At 41.1% G+C, this 13,629-nt stretch overlaps 1 protein-coding gene across 1 annotated transcript; it reads left to right on the plus strand.

The window, feature by feature from the left end:
* Positions 1 to 11,068: 11,068 nt before the first annotated feature.
* On the plus strand, positions 11,069 to 12,614 carry LOC140075324 (gamma-crystallin-3-like). The gene is made up of 3 exons (XM_072121035.1): positions 11,069 to 11,116; positions 11,442 to 11,684; positions 12,275 to 12,614. Exons 1-3 carry the CDS (start codon positions 11,108 to 11,110, stop codon positions 12,548 to 12,550), a joined length of 528 nt encoding a protein of 175 aa, XP_071977136.1. The 5' UTR covers positions 11,069 to 11,107; the 3' UTR covers positions 12,551 to 12,614.
* The last annotated feature ends 1,015 nt before the right edge of the window (positions 12,615 to 13,629 follow it).

A 13,629-nucleotide genomic window follows, 5' to 3' on the forward strand; every position in this document is an offset into this window, starting at 1 on the left:
TGATCCTGCTGCTGCTGATGCTACCTTCACAATGTATTATTGTGCCACTCTGCTGGCTGCTGCTGATTCCACCTCCACACTATATCATTGTGCCACCCTGCGGGCTCCTGCTGCTGCTGCTGATGCCACCTTCACACTATATAATTGTGCCACTCTGCTGGCTCGTACTGATGCTGACGCCACCTCCACACTATATCATTGTGCCACCCTGCGGGCTCCTGCTGCTGCTGACAGGACTTCCACACTATATCATTGTGCCACTCTGTGGGCTCCTGCTGCTTCTGATGCCACCTCCATATTATATCATTGTGCCACTCTGTGACCCCACCTCCACACCCCTGACCTCATGCTGCTGATGCTGCTGCTGGTGCCACCTTTGCAGTTCTTTTTTGGCAAAGACCTGATATTTTCAGGAAAACTGTAATGTATTTTGCATGTGGCATCTCAAATTTACAAATTGAAATTTACATTGACTATTTCAAATTCATTTCAAACTTTATCATTGTGACACAATGTGGCCTCCTCTGCTTTGGGTTTTGTGGGCTCCTGCTGCTGCTGTCGCCACCTCCACACTATATCATGGTGCCACTCTGTGGCTTTCTCTGTTGCTGCCACCATGTTGCTGCCACCTGTGGGCTCCTGCTGCTGCTGACGCCACCTCCACTCTATATCATTGTGCTGCACTGTGGCTTTCCCTGTTGCTGCCTCCATGTTGCTGCCACCAGTGGGGTTCTGCTGCCGCTTCTGCTGCCGCCACCTCCACAGTCTTATCATTGTGCCACTTTGTGGCCTCCTATTGCTGCTGCTGCTGATGCTGCTGCCGATGCTGCTGCCGCCACCTCCGCACTCTGTCATTGGACCACTCCGTGGCTTTCCCTGTTGCTGCCACCATGTTGCTACCACCTGTAGGCTGCTGCTGCCGCCACCTCCACACTATATCATTGTGCCACTTTGCGGGCTCCTGCTGCTGCTAATGCCACCTTCACACGATATCATTGTGCCACTTTGTGGGCTCCTTCTGCTTCTGCTGACGCCACCTCCACACTATATAATTGTGCCACTCTGCGGTCTCCTGCTGCTTCTGATGCCACCTTCACACCATATCATTGTACCACTCTGTGGCTTACCATGTTGCCGCCACCTCCACACCTCTGACCTCATGCTGCTGATTCCATTTGTTATGGTGCGTACTTCTGTAGTCAAGGTAACTGTTTGTATCTATGGGTTTAAAATGGGTACTGGTGGAGATCTGGCTGTTGTTTATGGAAAGATCTAGGTCCAGGAATTCTGCTTTGATTTGGGAGGAAGAGACAGTGAAGGATAGACCCCGATCATTATAACTTAGATGGCTAATAAACTGGTCGATGGAGGCAATGGAGCCGTTCCAGATAAAGAGAAGGTCATCTACATTCACCGGCCACTTTATTATGTACACCTGTCCAACTGCTCGTTAACACTTAATTTCTAATCAGCCAATCACATGGCGGCAACTCAGTGCATTTAGGCATGTAGACATGGTCAAGACAATCTCCTGCAATTCAAACCGAGCATCAGTATGGGGAAGAAAGGTGATTTGAGTGCCTTGAACGTGGCATGGTTGTTGGTGCCAGAAGGGCTGGTCTGAGTATTTCAGAAACTGCTGATCTACTGGGATTTTCACGCACAACCATCTTTAGGGTTTACAGAGAATGGTCCGAAAAAGAAAAAGCATCCAGTGAGCGGCAGTTCTGTGGGCGGAAATGCCTTGTTGATGCCAGAGGTCAGAGGAGAATGGGCAGACTGGTTCGAGCTGATAGAAAGGCAACAGTGACTCAAATTGCCACCCGTTACAACCAAGGGAATCTCTGAACGCAGAGTACGTCGAACTTTGAGGCAGATGGGCTACAGCAACAGAGGACCACATCGGGTGCCACTCCTTTCAGCTAAGAACAGGAAACTGAGGCTACAATTTGCACAAGCTCATCGAAATTGGACAGTAGAAGATTGGAAAAACGTTGCCTGGTCTGATGAGTCTCGATTTCTGCTGCGACATTCGGATGGTAGGGTCAGAATTTGGCGTCAACAACATGAAAGCATGGATCCATCCTGCCTTGTATCAACGGTTCAGGCTGGTGGTGGTGGTGGTGTCATGGTGTGGGGAATATTTTCTTGGCACTCTTTGGGCCCCTTGCTACCAATTGAGCATTGTTGCAACGCCACAGCCTATCTGAGTATTGTTGCTGACCATGTCCATCCCTTTATGACCACCCAACATCTGATGGCTACTTTCAGCAGGATAATGCGCCATGTCATAAAGCTGGAATCATCTCAGACTGGTTTCTTGAACATGACAATGAGTTCACTGCACTCAAATGGCCTCCACAGTCACCAGATCTCAATCCAATAGAGCATCTTTGGGATGTGGTGGAAGGGGAGATTCGCATCATGGATGTGCAGCCGACAAATCTGCGGCAACTGTGTGATGCCATCATGTCAGTATGGACCAAAATCTCTGAGGAATGCTTCCAGCACCTTGTTGAATCTATGCCACGAAGAATTGAGGCAGTTCTGAAGGCAAAAGGGGGTCCAACCCGTTACTAGTATGGTGTACCTAATAAAGTGGCCGGTGAGTGTATATAACGTTTATAGAGTATTATGTTTGATTTCCAGATGTTGTTTTTGTAAATGTAGCTCTCCTCGAATTTTTCCCATGTATAGGTTGGCAAAACTCGGGGCAAAACGTGTCCCCATGGCTGTACAATTGGTGTGTCTGTAAATGGTGTTTTGGAAGGAGAAGTAATTATAAGTGAGTATGTAGTTTATGCTTTTTTGGTAAGGCATTGTGGGATTGATGTTAAGGTAATATTTGACAGCCCCAAGGCCTTTGGGATGGGGAATGTTAGAATATAGAGCTGCGACTTCTAGGAATAGCCATATATAGGTGGTTTCCCATTTAATATTCTCTAGTGTTAATAAAACACTGGTGGAGTCACGTAGATAGGAGTTGAGTTTAGTGACATGTTTTGGAGTCGAACGTCCACGTAATGGGAGAGGTTGCAAGTTAAAGATGAAATCTCCGAGTTTATACGTCTGCAAGGTGGATTCGTGGTACCAAATAACCACACACAATCACTATGTAGTGTTGCAATAGATACACTGTAGATTTGTTCTTATCTCAGTGCCTATCCCTGCTTATTAGTCAAAAAACTGGCAGTGGGTTATGGTCCAAAAAAGACATTAAAATGCAGTATGGAACGGTCTTACCATTGCTGTCTTGAGGCTCAGTGCATTAGTCCAAGTCGACATGGCTCACAAGTTTAGGAGTCCATCCATGTGTCACTGGATTAGGGAGGTCCCATAAGAAAAAAGACCCTAAAAAAAAAAAAAAAATCTACTTTAATATCAGTAGATTTATGGGCCAAGGTGTTTAAATGGCAAGGGTGAGATTCCTGATGTAGGAATGGAGGTCATTGTAGATCGAATTCGCTAAATTTCATTGCTTGGCAAAACGAGAGGCCTTTAGTTAGGAGGGAGATCTCGTTTGGTTCCAGGTTGTGAGTGGAGAGGTTAAAGATTAGGGGTTCAAAATCTAGGCCAATGTTTTCTTTTGGGGAAATGGTAGTGGATGTTTTTTATTCATATGTGGTGAAATCTAGAGGGATGGTATGGTTATGGGATATATTGGGAAATGTAGTTGGGGGTAGGCCAATTTTCAAGTCGATGAGGTTGGTTGCTGTTTGGGGGAGTGAAGAACAATGGAGTATCCGGGTTTTTGGGTAGCGGAGTGAGGGGGGGTAGACTTGATAAATTCTGTGTAGAGGTACGTAGAAGATTGGTGGAAGGTTGGTGGAAGGTTGGGGTGAGGATATAATACCTTTTTGTAGGGTTGTTGCTTGTGGGTTTGGATTTTTTATTCTTGGTATTAATGAATGTATGTCAGAGGTTTCTGTTTTGGTAACGTTTATTGTTGTGGGGATGAGATTGTCGGTGATTAGAAAGGAACTGGAAATCTTGTTTTTTAGGGCCCATGAAGCAGTCCGAATAACCGGTGTTCTGGGGTTAGTAGCTGTGGTCTGGGTTTTCAGCCAAAATGTAATGTTCCCAGGGTGGAAGTATATTCTATCTTGTTTGAGCTTTTTGAGTTTGTTTTCTATCCCTTCCTTTTCTAAGCTAAATAGATTTTTTATTTACTTGAGATATTTACTTGTATCTTAACCTCTTACGGACGCAGGGTATTTTCACTCATTTCTTGCTCTCCATTTTCAAAAATCCATAACTTTTTCACTTTTCCGTGCACAGAGCTGTGTGAGGACTTATTTTGTGCGTAAGAAATTTTAATTTGCTGTGATGTTATTTATTATTCCCTGCCATGTAGTGGGAAGCCAGAAAAAAATTCCAAATGTGGAAAAATTAAAAAAAACACATGTTCTTGTGGGCTCAGTTTTTACAACTTTCACTCTGCGCTCCAAATAACACCTCTACTTTATTGTTTGGTTCGGTACGATCGCGGTAATATCAAATTTATACAAGTTCTATTGCATTTTAATACATTTTCAAAAATTAAACGAATGTGTACAAAAAAGAAAAAAAAAATTGCCATTGTCTGACGCTAATAACTTTTTCATACTTTGGTGTACAGAGCTGTGTGATATGTAATTTTTTGCAAAATGAGCCAACGTTTTCATTTCTACCATTACGAGGACTGTGTAACATTTTGATAATTTTTATTAGATTTTTTAATGTCATGTAAAAAGGTGTAAAAGTCGCGTTTCGGACATTTGGACACCATTTCCCATCTCGAAGGTCACCGCCGGCCGTAACCATTTATATATTTTGATAGATCAGGCATTTTGGGACGCAGGGATACCTAATGTGTCTGTGATTTTTACTCTTTATTATGTTTTATATCAGTTCTAGGGAAAGGGGGGTGATTTGAACTTTTAATATTTTATTAATTTTTACATTTTTAAACTTTTTTTTTCTTCTTTTTTTTTCACTATTTCTTAGACCATCTAGGGTACATTAACCCTAGATGGTCCGATCGTTCCAACCATATACTGCAATACAACTGTATTGCAGTATATGGCATTTTTGCACACTATATATTACAATGAGCCACTGGCGACTTTGCTGGCGGCAACCAACAGGTTAACACCCGCAATCGCTGCAAGCACCGACCTCGATATGCAGCAAAGCCCACTCTGTATGAAGAGGGCTCAGCCCATGAGCCCTCTTCATACACCCTTCATAGCTCCTTGGCGGATATATCCGTCACGGAGCGTGAAGGGGCTAATATAAATAAAGAAAATACTTTTGAAGACATTATCCAGTCCTGTTGTGTGCCTGCCGTCCTTAACTTTCCTGAACCTACCTCTTGACTCCAACCAATTTAGCATCTCGTGCTTAGAGTACCCAAAGACATCAGCTGCACCTCGACCAATATCCCACATGCCAATTTGAGAGTTGTGCCTTATGTTTAAGCACAACTCAACAAGGTGAGCAGTCTTCATCACACCATATACCCTGAACCATACGTTATTACCCTATGAGCGCTCTTGCATTCCTTCTCTGCTGTCTTCCTAGATTTTATCACAGGAATAGGAGAAAATTTAATCAGAGAAGAATATTTGTTTTGCTCTGATTAATACTCCTTTTCGCAGATTAGTTATTACATGTGGGGGATGGTTATTGATTACAATAATATATTTCCCAATGTGGATTTGCATAATAGATAAGTATGTACTTTGTTAGTATAGATATCCACGATTAATGTTAGATCCAGAAAGGGTATGATGTGTTATACCGTATTGTATGTAAAACTTAAATTGTAATGCATGTTCAAGTAGTTGATAAATTTTGGGATGTCTGTAGGTGGACCTGTCCATATGAGTAAATCATCATTGATATAACGTCCTAGATGATGTGGTATAAAATTATGCACTCCCACTAAGTCACAAGTTAGCCATATATTATTTTCCATCCATTCAAAGTTTTTCATAGCTTCCAGGACTGTGGTACTGTCCTTGTTATATCCTGGTGTGCATTTGACAAATTCTTGAAGAACACTATCCAACCAGGAGGAAAGTTGTTCCAATAGAGAAACCACACCGGAAATAATGGGACTGAATGGGGGAGGAAAAGTGTCCTCATAGGTTTTTTGAGTAAAGCATAGAGAATAGGGATGTTGGATTTGATGAAACGGGTGTATACGTGGTTGTATCTTGTGACATATTTCCGATGGTAAAGGATTTTATGTTAATAAGAATGTAAAAGACTTACTTAGCTCAGTCCTATAAGTTAAAACAAATTACATTAACAGCACTAGAAGGGGCATTACTTATGAACCTCAAGCCTTTTGTATTTAAAATGCACATTGTGCCACTGATTTTATGGTTTGACTAAGGACCAAAATGGTCCGAAACGCGTCAGTCTCGAGTGATGACATCAGTAACGCAAATGCAAATGTGGAGTCCGTATGGGTGGAGATAAGGGGAGGGAAAAAGAATAATAAAATATTAATAGGGGTTTGTTATAAGGCTCCAAATATAATGGAGGCAACAGAGGAAATGCTGATAAGTGAAATGGATGCAGCTTCAAAGCATGGTGAAGTACTTATCATGGGGGATTTCAATTACCCAGATATTGACTGGGGGCAGAAACATGCAGGTCCTTCAAAGGCAGCAGGTTCTTGTCAACAACAAAAGACAATTACCTGTCGCAAAAAGTCCTGGAGCCAACAAGAGGGGGGGCACTGCTGGACCTTACCCTAACCAAAAGACCTGATAGGGTATCAAAACTACAGGTTGGGGGGAACCTGGGGAATAGTGATCATAATATCATTGATTTTGTACTACGGTTTACTAAGAACATTAGGGAAGGGGCAACCAACACTCTAAACTTCAGGAGGGCAAATTTTCAGCAACTAAGGGAAGACCTTAAATGCATAGACTGGGATAATGTCCTCAAAGACAAAAGCCCCCCCCCCAAAAAAAAAATGGGACTTTTTTTCATATATTCTGAAAAAGTCCTGTGAGAAACACATACCTTATGGGAAAAAGCATAAGAGGAACAAGAAACAGCCAATGTGGCTAACTAGTCTTGTAAGGAAAGCAATAAGCGAGAAAGATAAGGCGTTTAAGGTGCTAAAACGTGAAGGTAGCGATGAGGTATTACAGGATTATAGAGAGAAAAATAAATCCTGTAAAAAGCAGATAAAGGCCGCAAAAATAAAGACTGAGAGAAATATTGCCAGGGAGAGCAAAAACAATCCCAAATTATTTTTCAAGTATATAAATGATAAGAAACTAAAAACAGAGAGTGTTGGTCCCCTTAGAAATAACATGGGGGTCATGGTGGAAGGAGATGAGGAAAGGGCCAATTTACTGAATGTCGCCTTCTCAACTGTCTTTACCCAGGAAAATCCGCTGGAAAATTTAAGAAATTTAAAATATTTTTGGAATGTCAACAGTTTAACCCAGGACGAGGTACGGCGCCGCCTCACAACCACTAAGATAGATAAATCACCGGAGCCAGATGGCATACACCCCCGGGTTCTGCATGAACTATGTACCGTGATAGACAGACCATTATTTTTAATATTTGAAGATTCACTGAGGACTGGTTATGTTCCACAGGACTGGCGCATAGCAAATGTGGTACCAATATACAAAAAAGGATCAAATAGCGATCCTGGAAACTACAGACCCGTGAGTCTAACTGCTGTGGTGGGGAAAATATTTGAGGGGTTTGTTAGAGATGCTATCCTGGAGTATCTCACTGTGCACAACCTTATAACCCAGCGTCAGCATGGGTTTATGAGAGATCGGTCCTGTCAGACTAATCTGATTGGTTTCTACGAGGTGGTAAGTTCAAGACTGGATCTGGGGGATGCTGTGGATGTTGTATATCTGGACTTTTCAAAGGCATTTGACACCGTGCCACATAAAAGGTTGGTATATAAAATGAGACTGCTGGGAATAGGAGAAAATCTGTGTATTTGGGTAAGTAATTGGCTTAGTGACAGAAAAGAGAGGGTCGTCATTAATGGCACATTCTCAGATTGGGTTGAGGTTACCAGTGGAGTGCCACAGGGGTCAGTATTGGGGCCACTTCTTTTTAATATTTTTATTAATGTCCTTGTAGTGGGTTTACACAGTCAAGTTTCAATATTTACAGATGATACTAAGCTGTGTAAAGTAATAAATACTGAGGCCGATAGTTTAGCATTACAGAAGGATTTGTGGAAGCTTGAGGAGTGGGCAGAGAAATGGTTGATGAGGTTTAATGTAGATAAATGTAAAGTTATGCACTTGGGCCAGGGAAACAAAAAGTATAATTATGTTCTAAACGGTCAATTACTTTGTAAAACTGGAGCTGAAAAGGACTTGGGGGTATTGGTAAATGGTAAACTTAATTTTAGTGACCAGAGCCAGGCGGCTGCTGCTAAAGCAAATAAATGTATCAAGAGAGGAATAGAGAGAGGAATAGATTCTCATGATAAAGACATAGTTTTGCCCTTATACAAATCCCTGGTCAGACCACACTTGGAATATTGTGTACAGTTTTGGGCACCAGTGTATAAAAAGGATATAGTAGAGCTGGAACAGGTGCAGAGGAGAGCAACCAGGATTATTAGGGGAATGGGGGGATTAGAATACAATGACAGATTACAAAATTTGGGATTATTCAGTTTAGAAAAAAGACGACTGAGGGGAGACCTCATTATAATGTACAAATACCTGAACGGACAGTACAAGGATCTCTCCAAAGATCTTTTTATACCTAGGCCTGTGACCAGGACAAGGAGGCATCCTCTATGCCTAGAGGAGAGGCGATTTTACCATCAACATAGACAAAGGTTCTTTACTAAAAGAGCAGTGAGACTATGGAACACTCTGCCGCAGGAGGTTGTTATGGCGGACTCTATGTACATGTTCAAGAGAGGCCTGGATGCCTTTCTGCAGAGAAAAAATATTGCGGGTTATGGGGATAAAACATTTATTTAATTCTTAAAGGTTGGACTTAATGGACTTGCGTCTTTTTCCAGCCTTATATACTATGATGCTATGCACATGTTTTAAATGATTTTGTATTTTACCAATAAAGAATGGAACTTATCGTTTGGTTTGGATGCTGGAGTTTTTTTCTTGGAAATGTTTTCATCTATCACCAAAGTATGTCTATGGCACTGGTAGAACCACATCTACTCTAGGCGTAGAGGCTGTCCTGGCGAGAGGCCTGGATGTAAAAGGATCTTTGCAGAGATCCTTGTTCTTGTATAGCCCATTCAGGTATTCTGCAATGAGGTTTCCCCTCCCCTAGTAATCTTGGTTGCTCTTCTCTGCACCCTTTCTAGTTGTACTATGTTGTTACACTAGTGCCCAGAACTGTACACAATGGGGCTTATTTACTAAGGGTCCGTGGCCACACTTTCGTCAGTTTTTCTGACAATTTTGGAATTCGCGCAACTGGGACAGGTATTTAACTGGGGATTGTGTCGCTCCTTCAGAATATATGTTGGTTCCTTCAGATTGTTAAATAGCTGGAGGTGCGATGCACAGCTCCAATCGTGCCCCTGTCGGCGCTTAATTTGCCTGGCACTGGGTTCCACCTTAGTTGTGTGTTATCACAAACCTCCATGCAGTGGGTTCGCCCTCATCCCGGTGCTTCGGTGTCACAGGCACTAGCGAATCTGGCTGCCTGGGTGTGGCGACCCAAAGCTACCCAGTGCTGGTGACCCACTGGGTGCCAGCATGTGTTGGAAATGGAGGGGGGGGGGGAAGGCCTTTTGTGGGTTGAAGGGCTAAGCAAGTGGAGATACCTGGATGTGGAAGGTACTGTTGGTTTTGTGGAGCAGCAGCAGTGTCCCTTACACCATGCCAAGTTTGGAAAGAGACCTGCATCCATGTGGGGATGGGATCCCTGGACCTATTGCACTGCAGACCCACACTAGTGGCTCTATGCTCATTAGTGATGGGAGCCGCTAAGTGGGATGACAGTATCCCACATGGTATGCTGCAAATGTTGCTCTTGGATGTGTTGGCATTGAAGCATATTTGGGTGCAGCGTTGTGGCATCAGAAGCTGCTGCAACTGCATCGAATGTGTGGCTAGTCAGTTTGGTTGCGGCGCTGGTGGGGCACTTTTGGTCGCAGAAGATCCCGTGGCAGTTTCTCCAGCTGCAGTGACATTGAAGCACCGTGGAGGCAGCATGGCAGCATCAAATGGTTAGATGCTGTAGACTGCAACAAACTTGCAGCTGGTTGTAGCTGCAGTTTTGAAAAGATTACCCATGGATATGCATTTGTCTTTTAGGGGAGATCAGCCTTTTTGTTGGTCTTGAATGAGCTTGTGATGTTGTAAAAAAGCAATATTATAGAAATCACAGACTTAAAGCAACAAACTTCTTGGCCAGCAGGGTCATTCCATTGGCTTTCATTTGGACAACCTGTTGCCATAGAATTTTAATAATTTTGTAATGGCAGACAGTTAAATAGGTTTGTCAGATATTTAAGAAAATTAGCACCAGGTACCAGATTAACAACAATAACTTACAAGTTATCTGAAAGTGTTCTCTTTCAATTATCTCATTTAATAATATATTTGTATAATATATGCAAATTATGAAACAAGCTTACATACTGCTATTTTACTGAAGTTATGATATATTCACAAAGGACTACACTGGCCATTTAGGAAATTGTGTGTAGTTCTCTAAACATGAAGGTCATGTTATATATAAAAAATTAAGTTAAATCTACAGATAAAGCTATCATTTTGGTTAAGCAGCAAACTTTTGATTCTCATACTATAAATTCCTGAAAAAAAATCCTTTTTTTCCAGGAAAACAATGGCAAACACAACAATGCAGTGTGCCAGTAGAAAAATAGTTTTACAGAGCAGTTTATGTACCATTTAAATTACAGGTGTAAGCAAAGACACAAACACATTGGGCAGATAACACAGAACAATGAGTCTTTAAAATAATAATGGGAATCGCTTTACAATTTGCTTACTGGGAAAACAAGTCAGCAGTACATGAAATGTATACAATAGAGGATGTATATAAAGACCCTTTGCACACTAGCCCTTCACAATTCTCAGCGGAGTGAACCGTTCAGCAGTGCAAAATGGGAAAGGTCAGTTGAAACATAGCCTTTACTTTAAGGTGTTAAAAATGAAAAATGTCTAACTTTGTTTTATTTTCTGAATTTGTAATAAATGCAACCAAAAAAATTGCATTTTAACAGTAAATGAATGTTTTGCATTAAGATGAAACACACTACAAAGCTTTATAAACAAGCTTAAAATAAACCTTCTTTTAACAGCAGATGTTATAGGGTCAGATGTGCCCGTTTCTTTTTAAGTTTTCTATCTAATAAGCTGATAAAAGTAATCTAAAAAACATTAGAAAAGCTAAACCCTTTTTAAGTTTCAGATTAATTATAATTATTGCATTCACAGATCATCTTCTATGAAGACAGGAACTTTCAGGGTCGCTCATATGAGTGCAACTCTGAGTGTCCAGATTTGTCATCATATTTCAGACGTTGTAACTCTATCCGTGTAGAAAGTGGAAACTGGATCTTGTATGAACACCCCAACTACAGAGGACACCAGTACTTCCTTCACAGAGGAGAGTATCCTGACTTCCAGCAATGGATGGGCTACAATGACTCAATTCGCTCTTGCCGTATCAGTCCTCAGGTAGCTCCTATTGTTTCTGTAGTTAAACCAAATATTTTACATATGTTTTTAAATATTGTGCTTCAAATTATTGACAACCACTGTTAAATGTATGATAAAGAGACAGTTTCATTATGTAGACATTATGATTACACTGACCCAATTGAATCCATTGTGTGGTGGCAGTTTCTCGGGAATCTTTGGAGAAAAGCCATACAAGTACATGGAGAACATGTTTGTATATGCCTGTGTTTAGTTTAAAGGACATCTACCACCAGTATGGAAGATTGTATGCAAATGAGCCAAAGGGGCTTCAGGCTCCATTAACACCTATGGAGTCTGGAGCCCCTTAGGCTCATTTGCATATGGTCTTTCATTCTGGTGGTAGATGCCCTTGAAATTGAATCTAGAGCTGCAAGTCAATATTAAGGTAATCTATAGTACTAAAGACAGATACAGAAGTGCTCATCCTTCTCTCTATAAAGTAATCTAAGTTTAACATCCTCCTTAAACTGTTGCGTTAGTTCTCTAGAAAGCATAACTACACGATCATATTGATTAACATTTCAACAGGCTTTTTACTACAGCTTTGTTTTTTTTTTTCTTCACAGCATCAGGGATCTTTCAGACTTAGGATCTATGAAAGAGAAGACTTCAGGGGACAAATGATGGAGTTCACTGAGGATTGTCCTCATGTTTATGAGAGATTCCGATACAATGACATTCACTCCTGCCAAGTGCATGATGGATACTGGATGTTTTATGATGAGCCCAACTACAGGGGACGTCAGTATTACCTGAGACCTGGAGAGTACAGGAGATACAGCGACTGGGGGGCTTCTAATTCCAGAGTTGGGTCATTTAGAAGGGTTCACCACTTTCATTAATTCAATACATAAAATTTAATTTCTGTTAAACTATTGAATTCTTCAATAAAATAATTTAAAATTGCACTTTGGTTTACAACTATGTTTTTACATAAAATATAAGCAAGATATTATTTCACAATCAGATAATTCACAAGTAAGAAAAATTCAGCTTTTTCTTGTACTTCTGTAATATCTCCTTTCTGCATGTCATACACAGAATTTTTGAATCTTTGGTAATGAGTGGATGAATGGATGAGTGGGCATGCTCGCATATAATAATCTAAAGAACAAATGTATGACTCAAATAAAGCCGAATATACATTCATAATGGTCAGACAATTCAATTGGAGTAATGGTGAACTGCAGCAGACAGCGTGTTATCTGGAACTAAGTTGGGTGACGGATTGTGATACATGGAAAAGAAGAAAAAAATAGGCTGATATTGTGCTGCCCTTGATTCACAACATTTTATTAGTCAACAGTGTACATTCATGGACAACAAAATGTACAACGCGTTTCGGAGTCGTTCTGCTCCCTTCATCAGGTCCGAACTAGAAAGTGTATAATTTAATACAAACATAAAATATAAGAGAGTGCATAAGCAATGTACAATATAGTATACAAATAAAAGTATATAAATATTGCACAGATAAATAATTCATATATTCATATATCCATATGTAGTAGGAGAGTTCAAAGCAGCACAGCTTAGCAAAGTGGGTGCCGTAGCTGTTGATTCCTTGGCGGTGGATCCAAAACATAAGTAGTGAAGAGGCAGCACTCCAAAATATGTGGAAAAGGGTGATCCTTTATTCCATAAAACGCGACGTTTCGGTGTATGTGTACACCTTTTTCAAGCATAACATGTGTAGCAAACATCCAGCTATTTAAAGACCAGATCAACAGCTGATTGGTCAGTGACATCATGAACAAAGTATATCATACAAAGTGTAAAACAAGACATGGAAAATCATGATGGCTTATACATTGTGAAATACAAGTGCAGAGATACATTGTGTATGTGTATAATACCCAGTGTGAACAGTATAAAGTGTCATAGTGCACTGTGTTGATAAAATAAAGCCCGCCCATCGGTG

The sequence above is a fragment of the Engystomops pustulosus genome, chromosome 8 (genome assembly GCF_040894005.1).
Source record: "Engystomops pustulosus chromosome 8, aEngPut4.maternal, whole genome shotgun sequence".
Taxonomy (NCBI): domain Eukaryota; kingdom Metazoa; phylum Chordata; class Amphibia; order Anura; family Leptodactylidae; genus Engystomops; species Engystomops pustulosus.